Below are 14901 nucleotides of genomic sequence, written 5' to 3' on the forward strand. Positions count from 1 at the left end.
GTACGGACCTTAATCCATTCAAGCGTCGTGGCATGATATTGCGCTAAAGAGACTTCTGGTAGTGGCTGAAGCTGCACCGGAGGTGGGTTACCTGCTGCTAAAGTTTGATCGAATGCAGCTTGAGGTTGGTTATTTTGGTTCATATTTTCCAGGTTTAGAACTGCTCTTCTCACTATTCCGTTACTGGTCATAAGTCAAAGAGAAGTATGAAAGAAAAAAAAAAATCTTTTAGACTGAACATTTCTCCGGTATCTAAAGTTCCCGGGTTTCGGCACCAGTTATCTTTTACTGAAGTAAGAAACTAAAAATAAAAATAGAGAAAGGAGTGCGAAATGAAACGCTTGAAGTGCTCTCAAAGACTGATCTATTTGCGGAGCCTGTCCGTCTATATATATATATATACAATAGGTCAGCTGTTCTCGATCAGCTGATATGGACCTGTCAGCTGACAGTCAGTAACTTGACGACTTGACGTAAAATCTTGACGACTTGCATGAAAAACAGTTTGAGCAGTTTATGTCCCTGATGGCAACTGTTTTAAAAAATCAATCGACTCCAGGCCCTCAGATTTCTCCTTTTGAGATATATGATTCCAAAAATGAAAAATTTTCCTCATATTTAGAATGTTTTTAAAACTATTGTGATCTAAAAGGTATAAGCGATCATAAGAAAAAGGCACAACTATTTTGCACATCAATAGGAAAAGATCACTATAATAATTTAGCTGCACTGTTGAGACCTGATCAGCCTATCAGGGACATCGAATTCGTCCCGCTTGTGAGCCATTTCGAGCAGATGCTAGCTCTTTCAGTTTCAACAGTGGTATCACAACATTATTTCCTATGTCTCACTCAACACGTTGATCAGTCAATTTTAGATTATGTCGCAGCACTAAAGGGGAATTTGAAGGACTACGATTTTTATACTATATGTTCCTGTAAGAAGAAAATTTCCATCGCAGAGACTTTTCTCCGAGCACAATTTATTCGAGGTCTCAAGGACGGCTGGATACGAGAACAGATGCTGCAGGACTCATCGCTTAAGGAATTTGTTGATATCGTCAAGAAGGCAACAGCCCTAGAAGCATCCAGCTATGAATTAGGCCAGCTAGAACATTCAACTGGAAAATTTTCGGAGCCCCCAGTCGATGCATTCAAGGTATTCAAGCCTAATAAGCAAGAAGGAAAGAATTACAGTCGCGCACACTTCAGATCGGACGGCTCCAGTTGTCTTGGTTGACATCAATGTTCTCAATCACAAAAAAATCGCAATCAAGTCGACTACAAAGCTTTAGGTATTGACGGACTGTGTTTTAAATGTGGTCGTGCGAATCATAGATAGCATGAATGCCGAACAGATCAAAATTCTTTGAAATGCAGATCTTCCCACAAAATTGGCCACTTATCAAAATTATGCATTACCACAATGCTATAGAAAACGAAAAGCAACACCTTGTCTACTCAGTACTGCCCGGGAGAAGAAGAAAGTCTATCAGATACAGAGTACGGAATCGGAAGAATTCAAAATTCAGAAGATTCATTCAACTTAGGATCTGATCGAGACAAATACTTTGTGACTGTTAAACTAAACAGCAAACCACAAACATTCGAAATCGACTCAGGTGCTCGGTTTTCCTTAATCTCCGAGCCAGCCTTCAGAAAACTTAGTCTCGATACTGCGTTGGAGCCAACCACAGTCTCATTTCACTCTTACTTAGACCACATTATCAAACCTATGGGAAAAGTCACGATCACGGTCACCTACAAGAACAGGACGATAGATGCTGAGTTGTATGTAGTACCAGCAGGCTATGATGCTTTACTTGGGCGAGTTTGGATTCATGGTCTTGGATTCATTCTTAATGAAATAGGCAGGGAACAGCATTCATCTCGCATGTTCCTTCCAATTAACTCAGTGACGCCCCTCGAAGACATTTTTCATAAAAATTCGTCTATTTTTGAACCAAGAATTGGGTGTGTTCCTAATGTAGAAGTCAAGCTACAACTCAGAGAGGGGGTAAAACCTGCGTTCATACGGGAACGAGACGTACCTTTTTCACTCAGGGCGAGTCGAAAAAGAATTGACATTACAAACCACCAGAGCGAAAAATTAAAATATTCAGGATTGGCAAAAATTGTAAGACAATACCTAAGCGATCCCAGGAGCGTAAAGAGAGAGAAAAATCCTTAGCAGAACACTAACCGCGACAAGTGGCTGAGAAAAGGACAACTTTCTTCAAGACTAAGTTTTTCAACGCAACATTTCCGAAAAATAAGCCTCCTAAGCCGAAAATTGAGTCAATTGAGGAAACCGTTGTATGCCTCAGGGAATTATATTAAAGTAGGCCCAGTGATTTTCTCTCATTTTAAATTGGATATTATTATTGGATCAGGATCTTTTTTTCATTAAAATATTAGTTATTTTTTATCTTTTCATTTTATGATGATAGTTTTGTATATTCCTCTCTTTTTTCTCATGAGAGCTTATTAAATTTTTTTATTAAATAGGAGTTACACAGCTTACCAACATGTTTTGGACCAGAAACAAAAGAACCAAGCAACTATATAAGTCTTAATTGCTCATAGTGAATGATGATAACGAAATTAAGTTTTATACTAAATGCATATTGGCTTTGAATCTTAAACAATGTTGGATAAGAAATGCAAGTAATAAATTAGATTATTGAATAATATTATTTTTTTTAGGAAACAATGGCTATTCAAGTATGGAATTGACATTTGTTGGGGTGTGAGATGTTACTACGCCGTTACCAAATCGATTCCATCAATTACATTTTACCTCAATGATTGTTTGAGAAGTAGATTGAACATAAATGAACCTTTTATAGTCTCTCCAATGGAAATTCCAGATCAAAATATGTTTATTAAAAGCATGTATTTCATTGAAAACAATTTTTGTCCATTCACTTCCATTTACAAACTTGACCTACCTAAAAGGTTTAATCACAAATTTCGTTATAAACGAGAAGGTAAAACATTTTGTTGTACCATAAGTTGTAATTGAATGTTTTTGCTCCTCAAGATGGCATTTTAGCCGAAACGTTGTACATTTTTATTAATTAATATTGCTGAAATATTTTGGCCTTTAGAATTAACAAATTATTACTATAAATATTATCATGTTTAAAACATTTTAATATATTAAGGAAAGAATAATATGCAATTTTTCGATTCTTATTCTAAGAAAGCTTTTATTCCTGACCTCAATGGAGGTTTTCTCTTCTAAACGATGCGACATATGCTCAAGTATATTTGAGCGTTTCATGTACTTTTAGACTTACTTATAAGTAGATCTTAACCCTTACCAAATGCCCGTTTTAATAAAATGACATTTTTGAGAAGCCCCAGGGGGTTTCCACTAAAGGTAGCTACAAACCCGACATGATTGATCGTTCGGTAAGTTGAATATTGCATAAAAATTTGACTATTTCAGTGTCAAACTTTCCATCACATTTCTGCCACGTATTTACTTTGATAACAGCCTTCAAAAGTCTTCTAATAAACAGTCTTATCTATATCGTCTCTGGAGTCTGATGACATCATTAATACAATATCGTCAATATAAAGTCGTCAGACTCCGAAAACGGTAACCTTCTCAACCATAACAAAATGTAAGTGGTTTTCCTCAGTTCGCACAATTAGAAAGGAAACATTCTCTTTTTTTAAAGAAACACCTACTAGGATTCAAGTAAATAATTCTTATAAATCAATCCTTGAGAAAGAAACACAAAAAAAGGTTCAGCAGGAGAGTTTATAACCGGTTTTACACTGTTTCAGATGAAAATTACTACAACACATGCAATACAATTCCAATTAGCAACATGCAATACAACATGCACGTATGCATCAGTAAGTTATAGTTTTTACCATAAAAACGAAACACCACAACTTAGTACCACATCCTTTTAATTCAAAAACAAGTTAGTAACTAACAACATAACAAATGAATGCCTAATCAAATGGTTATCCAAAGAGCTAATACACTATATTACACCCTTCCCTTAATCTTCTATCAGTCTTTTAGGCTTGACAATCAGGCGGCCACACCGAGTTCTCAGGCCCTCTGCTGGTGATGATGATGGACCCTGCGGTGTATGACTACTGGGTGGTATTGATCTCCAACCAGGCTCGTTATGGGGTCAGGTGGTTCAGGAAGAGGATCAGGATGTTTGGGAATATGAGTGGTGTGTTCCGATAGAAAATCATCAGGATTGGGTGACTTAATGAGGCCTCGAAGGTGGGATTAGTTTCTTCTGTATTCATGACCATGTTGATCCTTGACCAAATAAGATCGTGGTTCAGGGAGAAGCTTGGTGACAGTGCTTTCTCTCCACTGATCATTCCATTTTATATAAACTGGTTGTTCCGTTTTGAAGTTCTCAACTGGACGAGAAGATAAATTGTTTTGAGCTTTACTTTTAATTTTTAAGTATTTCATCTTGTGATTCACTTCCTTATCGGGTATCCTAGGAGTAACGAGTCCAAGACTTGCGGGGGCTCTTATTCTTAGTCTTCGCCCCATTAATAGCTGACTTGGAGAGTACCCACGCCCTGAAAGAGGAGTCGTCCTATACTCTTGTAGGGCTTCATATAAGTCTCCTCTTGAATAAGCAGATTTTTTAATTAATTTTTGCCTATACCTGCCCCTTTTCCGAAAGTCCGTTCGAGCGAGGATATTTAGGAATCGAGGTTCGCATAGTGAAGCCCCACTGTTTGGCAAAAGCAGCCATTTCTGCACTGCTGAATGGGATATTGTCAGAGCGTACAATTTCAAGTGTGCCGTGGTTACTAAAATGGATTTTTAAATTTCTAATTATTTTAGTAAACGTCTTATTCTTGAGGAAAATAATATCTAACCATCGCGAGTAGTAACCTTCTACTGCCAGAAAGAGGTTCGAATTGCACTCTCCAATATCTATACCTATGACTTGAATTGGAAATTTAGGAACTGCCAATGATAGTAATGGTTCTTTTGGCTTGTTATTTTGAAACGTTTGGATGGACTGACAAAGTTTGTAATATTTTCTGCCATGTTAGGCCAATACATAAGACTTTTAATTCTTGCCACGGTTTTGTTAATACCTAGATATGCCTTTGAATGAATTAGAGCTATACGGTAACTTCGGAGACTGGTAGGAATTATAATTCTGTCATCAAAAAATAGTATACCATCCTTTTTAAAGAGGTTGTCCCGGAGCCCATAAAAAACTTTTAACTCGCGGTTTAACAATTTCACATTAACTCTAACCCAAGCGTTTAGAATGTTGCTCAAGAGTATCTCAAAATGTTCATCATTCGTTGTGGCAGTTTTCAGTTTGTAAATGTCGTCTGCTAGAATCGGAAGCACTTCCTCCAAAGAAATTGAGTGAACCACTTGTGAAAAGTCAACGTCTTCTGGTCACTTTTCCTTAAGATGTGCACTAGACAACATGTCAGGAATAACCATTTTTGGGCCAGGAAGACATGACAGTTTAAATTTATATTTTAGTAGCTTGAGTTGCATACTTTGCAGTCGCAAGGAATTCTTATACAGTTCCTTATTAAGTACAGCCAAAAGGGGTTTGTGGTCAGTGAATATTTCTATATTATTATGCACATAAATATAATCATGGAAACTGTTAACAGAAAAGCACAAAGTAAGCAGCTCCTTCTCTATTTGGCTATAGTTCTTCTCTGAGTCATTAAGACTTCTAGATGCAAAAACTACAGGCTGCCCACACTGAAGTAAAACACTTCCCAAGCCATCCTTACTGGCATCACATTGTATTTCAATCTTGAGCGATGGATCAAACAGTTTAAGAGTTGATGCTTTACATATAAGAGACTTTACTTTGGAAAATGCTTGCTCTTGAGACTCAGGCCACGTCCACTGAACATTCTTTCGTAATAGATGTCCTAGAAGGGGAGTAACTTAGGAATATGCAGCAATAAATTTGTTCAAAACATTTACCGCACCTAAAGCAATCTTTGAAGATCCTTAACCGATTGAGGTTGCTCTATCTTGGAAAGAGCCTTTACTTTGAAAGGATCAGGTTTGATTCCATCAGCTCCGAAAATTAATCTCAAATATTTCACTTCAGTTAATTTAAATGGAAGATTACTACTATTAAATTTAACGTTGAACTGTCTTGCCCTCTTTATGACAACCTCCAGAATTTTAGCATGCTCAAGTTCTGTTCTGCCTGAGACTATAATGACATCAAACATGATTTGAACTCCTTCAATATCACCAAACATTTTAGTATTTTCCCGTTGAAATATTTCAGGAACGTTGGATAAACCATAAAGTACTCTTAGAAAACGATAGCGGCTAAAAGGTCTGTTCGTAGTGCATAGCTTACTAGAGTTTTCATACAACGGAAACTGATGAAAACCTTCCTTCATGTCAAGTATAGTAAACCATTTTTTACCACTTAAGTTTGCAATCAGTTCCTCCTGGGTCAGTATAGAATAATGTTCTCGTTTGATGTTTTTATTTAGTGGTATTGGGTTTCAACAGAGCCTAATAGATCCATCTTTCTTCTCAACTATTACTATATCATGGACCCAGTCAGTGGGCTCTTCAATGGACCTAATAACTCCCAAATTTACTAGCCTGTCAATCTCCTTCTTGAGTTTAGATTTAAGAGACTCTGGCAGTCTTCTAGCATGTCTAACCATCATTACTAAGGGTTATCTTTACTTTATAGGGTATTTTGGCTAACCCTGAAAATACATCTTTATTAATTGTAATAAATTGATGTTCTTCTTCATCTAAACTCTTATTTGGAGAGTCATTTAAATTAGACAGTGTGTATGTCTGTTTAATGAATCCCAGCTTCTCACAGGTTGGAGCACTCAATATCGGAGATGACTCAGCATTCATCACTACAAACTCCGCACTATGGGAAATAAATCCTCCAAAAGATTTTACTTTGATTGAAGTTTTAGACAATTTTCCATTTCCAACAATGGAACAGCAAACCCAGGTGTTTGGAGGGTACTGGTATTTGGTGGGGGAACAAGTCCGGCAAGTGGGTCTAGTGGTCCTTTTTGCCAACTCCTGGCGGCTATCTGAGTTGCTACCGCTTACTAACCAAGGTGGGAGTGTCAAGATTCATTCTTCGAGATCGCCGAAAAATGAATGTTAACTGCCCTAGGTGGGAATCGATCCCACAACGTTCCGAGCCGAGTAAACTGGGACATGCGCCTCAACCCACACGGCCGTCATATTCCTGTGTTTGGTAAATGAACGTAAAACCTAAAGGATACCTAAGGGATGGACCGTCCAGTCGCCACATCCACGTATATCTTTTGTGAGATTCCCACGCTATTGGGTATGTATCTGAGTTGCACAGGATGATGACAGGTGTTCTGTAGACTAGATTCTTTGACTCATATTTGATATTGGCAGGAAAGGATGTATCCCCTAATAGTAATTTTCAATAATGACGGATCGACATTGGGCTCATCGAAAATTAGTATGTTCCGTGCGGGACAGTTCTGGAACGGAAACTGACTATACCTGTTGGTATTACCTATGTAACCTGTATTTATCATCACTTTATTGAAAATGTTAGTATACCACTGTTTAACGACCGACGCGGTACCGAGTGTTATTTGTGGAACGTGAGAATCTGTCTCTTAGTGATGTCGGTCATCTGTAAAGACTAAGTATTTAATTACGTTTCGAGTTTTGGATAGGTGAAGTATCGGCGTAAACGGAAGCGTGTGACTCGCCGATGTGTTAATACAATTTAGAAAACGATAATCTTAAAAAGATTGTTTTCTGTATTCATATGGCCTTTTGAAAAACATCATCACATTCAGTTATCCATCTGAGCTCCGCGAGCCATATATCGGATTGGGTAATGTCGTGATCTTGGACAATCACGTTCGTTTAAGTCAAGGCGGGAACCTAGTTCCGTTATAATCCTTAATTTTCGCCATAATATCTGATAGAGATTCTGTACGGTTCGGTATGGACCAACATGTTGATGTTCACAAATATCTTGCATAAAGGAATTACTGATTCATTCTCGTTAATAAGAAAAAGAACGTTGTATAGATAAATTTTAGTAGACAATGATTAATTGTTGATTTTTTTTTTTATTTTAGTTGTATTTTCTGCTGATATTATATCAACCGTTTCTAGTGTTTGAGCAAATTTATGATCATGACAGGAAAAGCCTAATTATGCCTAAATGTTATCAATCAGTAATACCATACTCCATTTTTGAACGAACCTCATTTAGTCGTGAAAAATATATTTTTTACGAACCGTTAACAAGGGATTTCCCTTTGCTGGAACCGGAACTGGAATCGGATCCAAAACCTGCGATGAATCCGAAAGCTGCGTCTAAGTCATCAGTTTCAAGTTCTGTTATGCCAGAAAAGGCATTGCAGTCAGCGTTAATTTCTTCTTTAGTGTTGCATTTGGAAATGATGGAATGCTACTCTGCAATAGTTTTTCATTTAATGGATCGAACATTGCTGTTCGATTTGATACGACCTTTTGAACGAAAAGACTCATCGTTTTCGAGTATTATATCGTCACTTGATATATGGAAAAAGAGTATGCTGATGAATTTTCCATTCCATCTCATTGTAAAATGGTTTTTGAAAATCAATGATATTGATTTACGTTTTATGAATAAATACATTTCTCGGCATTCCTTGAGGATGGAAAGGAATATCTATCAAAGACAAAAAGGTTTCAATTTCTACACCCATCCAAAGGTTATAGAAGCTGAGAATAAATTTTTCAAAACTAAAAATGTAGTATTTACTCATTACCGAAAGATAGCTAGGATGTTTTCTTCAAAGGAGGAATTTAATAATGTCAAACGTAAGGGCTTTCATTGTTATTCTATTGGACCTTATAACAAACTTATGAAAAATAAACGGTTCAAAAATAATATACTCAGTAAGAGGTTTTGGGGAAGTGGAAGGAGGCAAAGATACAATAGTTTATTACAAAAACTAGTAATCAAAAAATTGTTTAAACCAAAACCATTTCTTAGCTTTTTAGTCAAGAACGCAAAGACGTCTGCCAATACCGAAATTAAATACAATTATTCTATATTTTGTAGGTATTTAGATGATCTTGACAAATACATAGGATTTAGCGATACTGGGCTTGAAAGATGTCATCATGCGAAACCTCAAGAATTATGTTATAATACATCAAAATATCTGAGAAATAAGATACTTTTCAAATTTTTTGACTTGGCAGACAAATGTTCTCGTATAAAAAAATGGTTACTCACAAAATATATACCAGAACTCGGAAATTTTTTCTTAATGATGTTAGATCTAATAAAATTAATAAGTTACAAAGATGAATTGAATAAGGTTAATAGACGCAGAATCTCGCAAAGACCAAAATACTCAACATCACGCGAAACTTGGAGGAAAACAGATGATTCATCGGAAGATGTTTCTTCTAAAGAGTCGTCTACGTTCGGAAAACTATATCGCTCTTTTTCACGTAGTTTGTATTTAAGCAATGAAACAAGATATAAAGAACAAACTGGTGAGATGCTAGAAAAACCAAGAGAACCTTCAAAAGGTATTACAAGGGACAAATATTCATCTTTTCCCACAATGATGTCATTAGAACTAATAAATGTTAACCCATTAATAAGGGACGAATTTTGTTTTACACAATTATCAAAATTTGGAAATGCTTTTATTAATAGGTACAACAATGAAACGTCCGATCTTCAATTAATCGATTTCGTAAAGTACCGTCTTCCGACCGAAATAATAAAGTCATCAACGAATGATGATAACAAAGAAGAATCAGAAAAACAATCAAAGACAACCAAAATCAGTCGAGGATTATCTCGTGTAGTTGCTGGTAAAGATAGAACTTTTGAAAAGTTGATGACCCTCATAAGACCGACTGCAAATGAAATCTCAGCACAAACTGACACAAATACAAAATTAGAAGGACCTAAGGCAGTGGCAGTATCGGCAACGGTGAACAATGACGGCACTGCTCCAGAATCACCTCAATCACCAATTAAATTGAAAGCTCAACAATCAGTTCCCGATCTCCTTGACGGCCCCTCCATCGATGCATCCGATCCTTCAGCATCAAAACATCAACCATCAAATCCCCCTTCCCCAAATCCTATTATAAATTTCTTAATTTTCGTGTTCTCAAGTAAAACGTTCAATAGATACAAAGAACTGAATTTTTTACAAAACTATTTACTTATAGGCAAACCTTTGGGGAAACATTTTCAAAAATTAAAAAAATCTGACTCTACACAAATATACAAATCCCACCTTGCGGTGATCAAACCTGTCTCATCCAAATCATCACAACATATCAAAGTCCCTACTCCCAGTAAGAAGAAAAAAACTGCTGAGAAAAGGTCTCGTAAAGTTCAAATACTGTCCCCAGATATGAAGCATTACTTGAAAACTCATCTTGGTTATCTTTCGGGTCTACTAAAATCTACCCTAGATCGTGAAATGTCAAAGGCTGGATTTTATGTTCCGGATAAATCATCTTCTTCAAGTACTTCTTCAGAATCGATTGAATCTATTGATTCAATTTCATCAGGTTATTTACCATCTGAGTTGTATAAATTGTTCGAAACACACGAAGTAATAGAACCCCGAAAAGAGACGAAGGCAAGGCAAGAAGATGATCGGTCATCTTCTTCATCATCTGCTTCGCGGAATCGAACTTCAATATTACCTGGTCAACAATCAAGGGAATCATATTTCAGTGCTGGAGGTACATCAGAGTCTAGCACTATGAGGAAAGCCCCGTTGACCATTGATAATGTTACAACATTCAGAATGGCTATGTCTTCCATGTTTGATTCAATTAGAGCTCACATAATTGATTTATCAAATTACCCAATTGAAAAAATGTTCACTTGCCTAGCTGATTTGCGAGTACCTACTTCGACTCAATTGATGTTGGAGTTTTATACACAAACTACTTCAGATTTCGTACCTCATAGTGATAGCGAAGAAAACGATCCATCAGAAACAAAGGTAAATGACGATTCTGACATTGTTGATAACATTGCAATAGAACCTTCCGGCAGTGTTTTGAACATAAAATTGAAGTCATATTCAGAATCGCTTAATGGTGGTGATCAGCGATTTACTGAAGATCTAGATGAAGAAACGGAGGAAAATAATAAATACACAATTTTTCAACGTTTGATATCAGAGCCATTTTATTGTGTTTTGCCTCAAAATTTTATAGATTCTTTACTAAATATAATAGAAGAGGGGGCAGAAAATGGAGGCATTTTGAACCCACTTTGCATAAATAGACTTTACTATGAAGCATTACGGCGGTATTACCGTCAAATCGAGCAAGTTCCATATAAAGAAGTACCCGTCGTATATCGAGATATAAATCAATACGAAACAAGTAAAACCAAAAATAGCAAAGAAGTGCATTTCCATGATTTTTTATTGGATCTGGCTAAGAAGTTTGTTAACCTACTTTACAGGTAACAAGAAATAAAAAATACATATTTCGCAATAAAATATATTGTCACAAACACATTTACAAAAATATATTTTCTTCCTACTATTTCCCTGAATACGAAAATAAGCCTTATCTGTTACAGTTTAGCATAATATAGCAAAAAATAAAGGCATAAACTATATGAAAAAAAAAGCTAAGTCATCAAGACCAATATATTTACAGTTTTAGTATTATGGAAGCAAAGAAATATATCCTCATGATAGGGGCAAATATCTGAAAGCTCGGCATTAATATCTTATCAACTTGATGAAGTGAATTATTAGTCGTAATATTGCTTTATCCAAGAGACCCTGTGAAGAGACCAAAGTTTTTGAATCTCCGTTCAGCCACTGATCGAGTGAATAATAATAAAATATTGAACTTATTATTACAATATAAATGTGGTCCTGTTTCAACTCCGTTAGGTAGTTGGTCTTTCCGTCTGTTTGCAACAGCCTTGTCGGTGTTACTTGATATTTGGCTAAAGAAACTGCTTAGAAGTTAGGAAAAACAACATATCGCTGCTCTGCTTGAATATTGGCACAATTATAATGTAGTTTTACCATTGAGAGAGGTGCATCATTATTTTCTCTAATTTTTCACCGAAGACCAGATATCAAGCTGTACTCATTATTTTATATATTATTTTTTCAATTTTTTTTTAGACTGGTTTTTATTATTTATATAAAACAATTCGTATCCGTTTAATTTAGTACTGAGGCATGTGTCACACTGCCCAATGGTGTCCTGGATAGTCCGTTTCGTCCCCAGAAGTACGCCGCCGTAGCGCCTGCAAGCTTTCGCTAAGCTCCCCGTGATTGGTCTTGCCCTGGAGGTACGCCAGCGTCACTTCTCTCTGTTTCTCCGAATTAAATAACATAAAAATCAGTGAAGACTTAAATGACTTTATTCTAACATATTTACAAGAACTACATGTTACTGTAACTGTAACTTAGTCTCTATCTTCTCTCTTAGCTATCTAGTCTAGGAAATATATATGAACACTTGAGAAGAGGGGGTAGAAAGAATAGTGAAATAGGATAAGGGGTTTGGACCAATCAGATAATTTAGAAAATTAGGCGGAGCCTAGATAGCCTATGAAATTAGAAGTAAATATCTGGGAGGGGGAAAAAGGCGTGACTAGAAAGAGGGTGGCCAGACTTCCAAGAAATTGGGAGTAATGTACCATGACCTAAGGACTCGTGAGAACTAACTTACATGTGTTAAACATAAAATAGTTAGATTGATGCAAGTCCATTGTGAGATGGCAGCTTGTACCTGCCTAAGTGTCAACCCTTGCTTTTTTTTTACATTGGTATAGAATACTAAGGAAAGGTCACTTCCTCTATGGTCAGTGTCTGTCGAAATGTGCCAGATGTCTATAGTTTATACTATATAGTTTATAATGATAGTCTGTTTATAATAATAGCTGTTAAATACTATAGCGTTTGTTAACTCGTCCCCCCTTTATGAAGTGCATAGTCCCGATGCACAATCAAGAATTTTGAATTTCATTAAGCCAGGGTTGGGCACTTCCGTTAAAAGCAGCAGAGTAATTTGGCTCTTGGGTAAGGATAGGTTGCATAGGAAGCTGGTTTACATTTTTCCTTTTTTCACTATGTTTTACAATCAATAAACATGAAACTATAACTGTTACCACATACAGCCACATTTTATCTGTACTTACATCATAGTTTTCTAGTTGTCCTATATTAATAGGGGTCAATTTTATATTCCCTAAAGTTTGGAGAGTCACATGGGCAGTAATTGTCTTTGATGGAATTAATTAAAGTAAATTTACAACATCTTTATATACAATGGATACATACATGATAAATACATTACTAAAATTTGTAAAAGTTTCCCCTTTGTTTTAATTAAAAGCATACAAAATACTTTTAATAGTTTAAATCTTTAAGATATTTGTCCAGCATTCAAATAGGGCCTTAATCATTTTGTAGGATAATGATGGGTTAGGAGGTGGACGGACATATTGGTTAATCTTTAAGGAAAGGATAGGATTACATTTCTTTACATGTTTGTTGTAAGATGTAAACTTAAATATACAATGAATACCTAAAATGTAAACTATACTAATATTTAATAATGAATTGAACATTAAAAATCGACTATCATAAGTTAAAGTAAAAGGAGTCAATTGTAGACTTTACAAATTGTTGGTATTAATAGTTATGATATTCATTTTATACAAAATTAATAATAATTATAATAATACTAGTCAATAAGAAATTAAGAATAACAAAATATAATGATTAATAGTAATACTAATTATAATAATAATAATGATAGGGCCACCCATAGCTCAGTGGTTAAGACACAGTCTTACCGATTTGATGTCTATTGGCGGTGCCGGTTCGAATCCGGCCTGGGACGTTGACTTTTTTCATTGAGTAGCGGACCCACAAAATGAAGAACTTTGACCCCCCAACCATGGTTAGGCAGTATAGGACTCCAATGGGAGTCTTGGCCGAAAAAAAAAAAATAATAATGATAGTAATAAGAAAAATGCGATTAATAATAATGGTTAATAATAATAATGATGATAGCAGATAACGAGAGCAATATTAATAAAATTTATGTAGTAATATTGATATTTAATAACCATTATTTCTTCCAAAGCAATGAGAAGGTTAAAATTAATAATTATGATATACATTACTTCAGATCCTTCTTCTGAAATTCAACATATTTTTATGAATCAGCATATAATAATTAACAATATATATTTTATACTGTATATAACAAATCAGTACATCTACATATATTACATATCAGTATATCTACATTTATTGACTTGGTATTCTAATTGTTAGCATTCATTTATATACTAATGTGTAGATTTGGATTAGAAATAAAATATTCCTTTTAATTAGTATAAACTTTTATAATTACTTACTTTTAACATTACTAACAGCAAAAAATATAAATTTTATAATATTTTTTGCTGTTAGTAATGTTATTAGTAAAAATAAGATTTAAGAATAGAAACTTGGGATAAAAATACTTAACCATGTACAATGAGAATATTGTAAAATATTAATTAGAATTTCCAAAATATGCGAGTTCCAAAATAAAAGTTCCGAGTTTAACATAGAAGCAGTTAACCTCAAACCTATGAATTGACATGCATGAATATAATATAATATGAAAATACAATATAAAGAATAAAAAAAAAAAATAAAAAAAAAAAGGTTGGGATATTGAGATATTATTTTATTCTATTGTCAATCGTTATTTAAATACTACAGGGATGATAGCGAAATTTTAATAATTTTAAAGTATTTAATAATAACTATTTCCTTTGATTGATATTGCCATATTAAGTTAGACCATACTATTTAATATGATTATATAAATGCTGCTTCAACATTTATT

The 14901-nt window shown here is 35.0% G+C and overlaps 1 protein-coding gene across 1 annotated transcript in view; it reads left to right on the plus strand.

The window, feature by feature from the left end:
* Positions 1 to 652: 652 nt before the first annotated feature.
* The window catches only part of LOC136796559 (uncharacterized), a gene marked incomplete at its 5' end in the record, with an annotated part of 29542 nt that continues 15293 nt past the window's right edge, over positions 653 to 14901 (plus strand). Inside the window, 4 exons of the mRNA XM_067050606.1 lie at positions 653 to 1158; positions 1435 to 1973; positions 2706 to 2989; positions 8155 to 11488. Of these exons, the coding sequence (XP_066906707.1) occupies positions 653 to 1158; positions 1435 to 1973; positions 2706 to 2989; positions 8155 to 11488 (4663 nt within the window). The remainder of the gene's footprint in view (positions 1159 to 1434; positions 1974 to 2705; positions 2990 to 8154; positions 11489 to 14901) is intronic.

Source organism: Halyomorpha halys, unplaced genomic scaffold (assembly GCF_000696795.3).
Source record: "Halyomorpha halys isolate HHAL.00 unplaced genomic scaffold, Hhal_1.1 Scaffold108.1, whole genome shotgun sequence".
In the NCBI taxonomy this organism is placed as follows: Eukaryota; Metazoa; Arthropoda; class Insecta; order Hemiptera; family Pentatomidae; genus Halyomorpha; species Halyomorpha halys.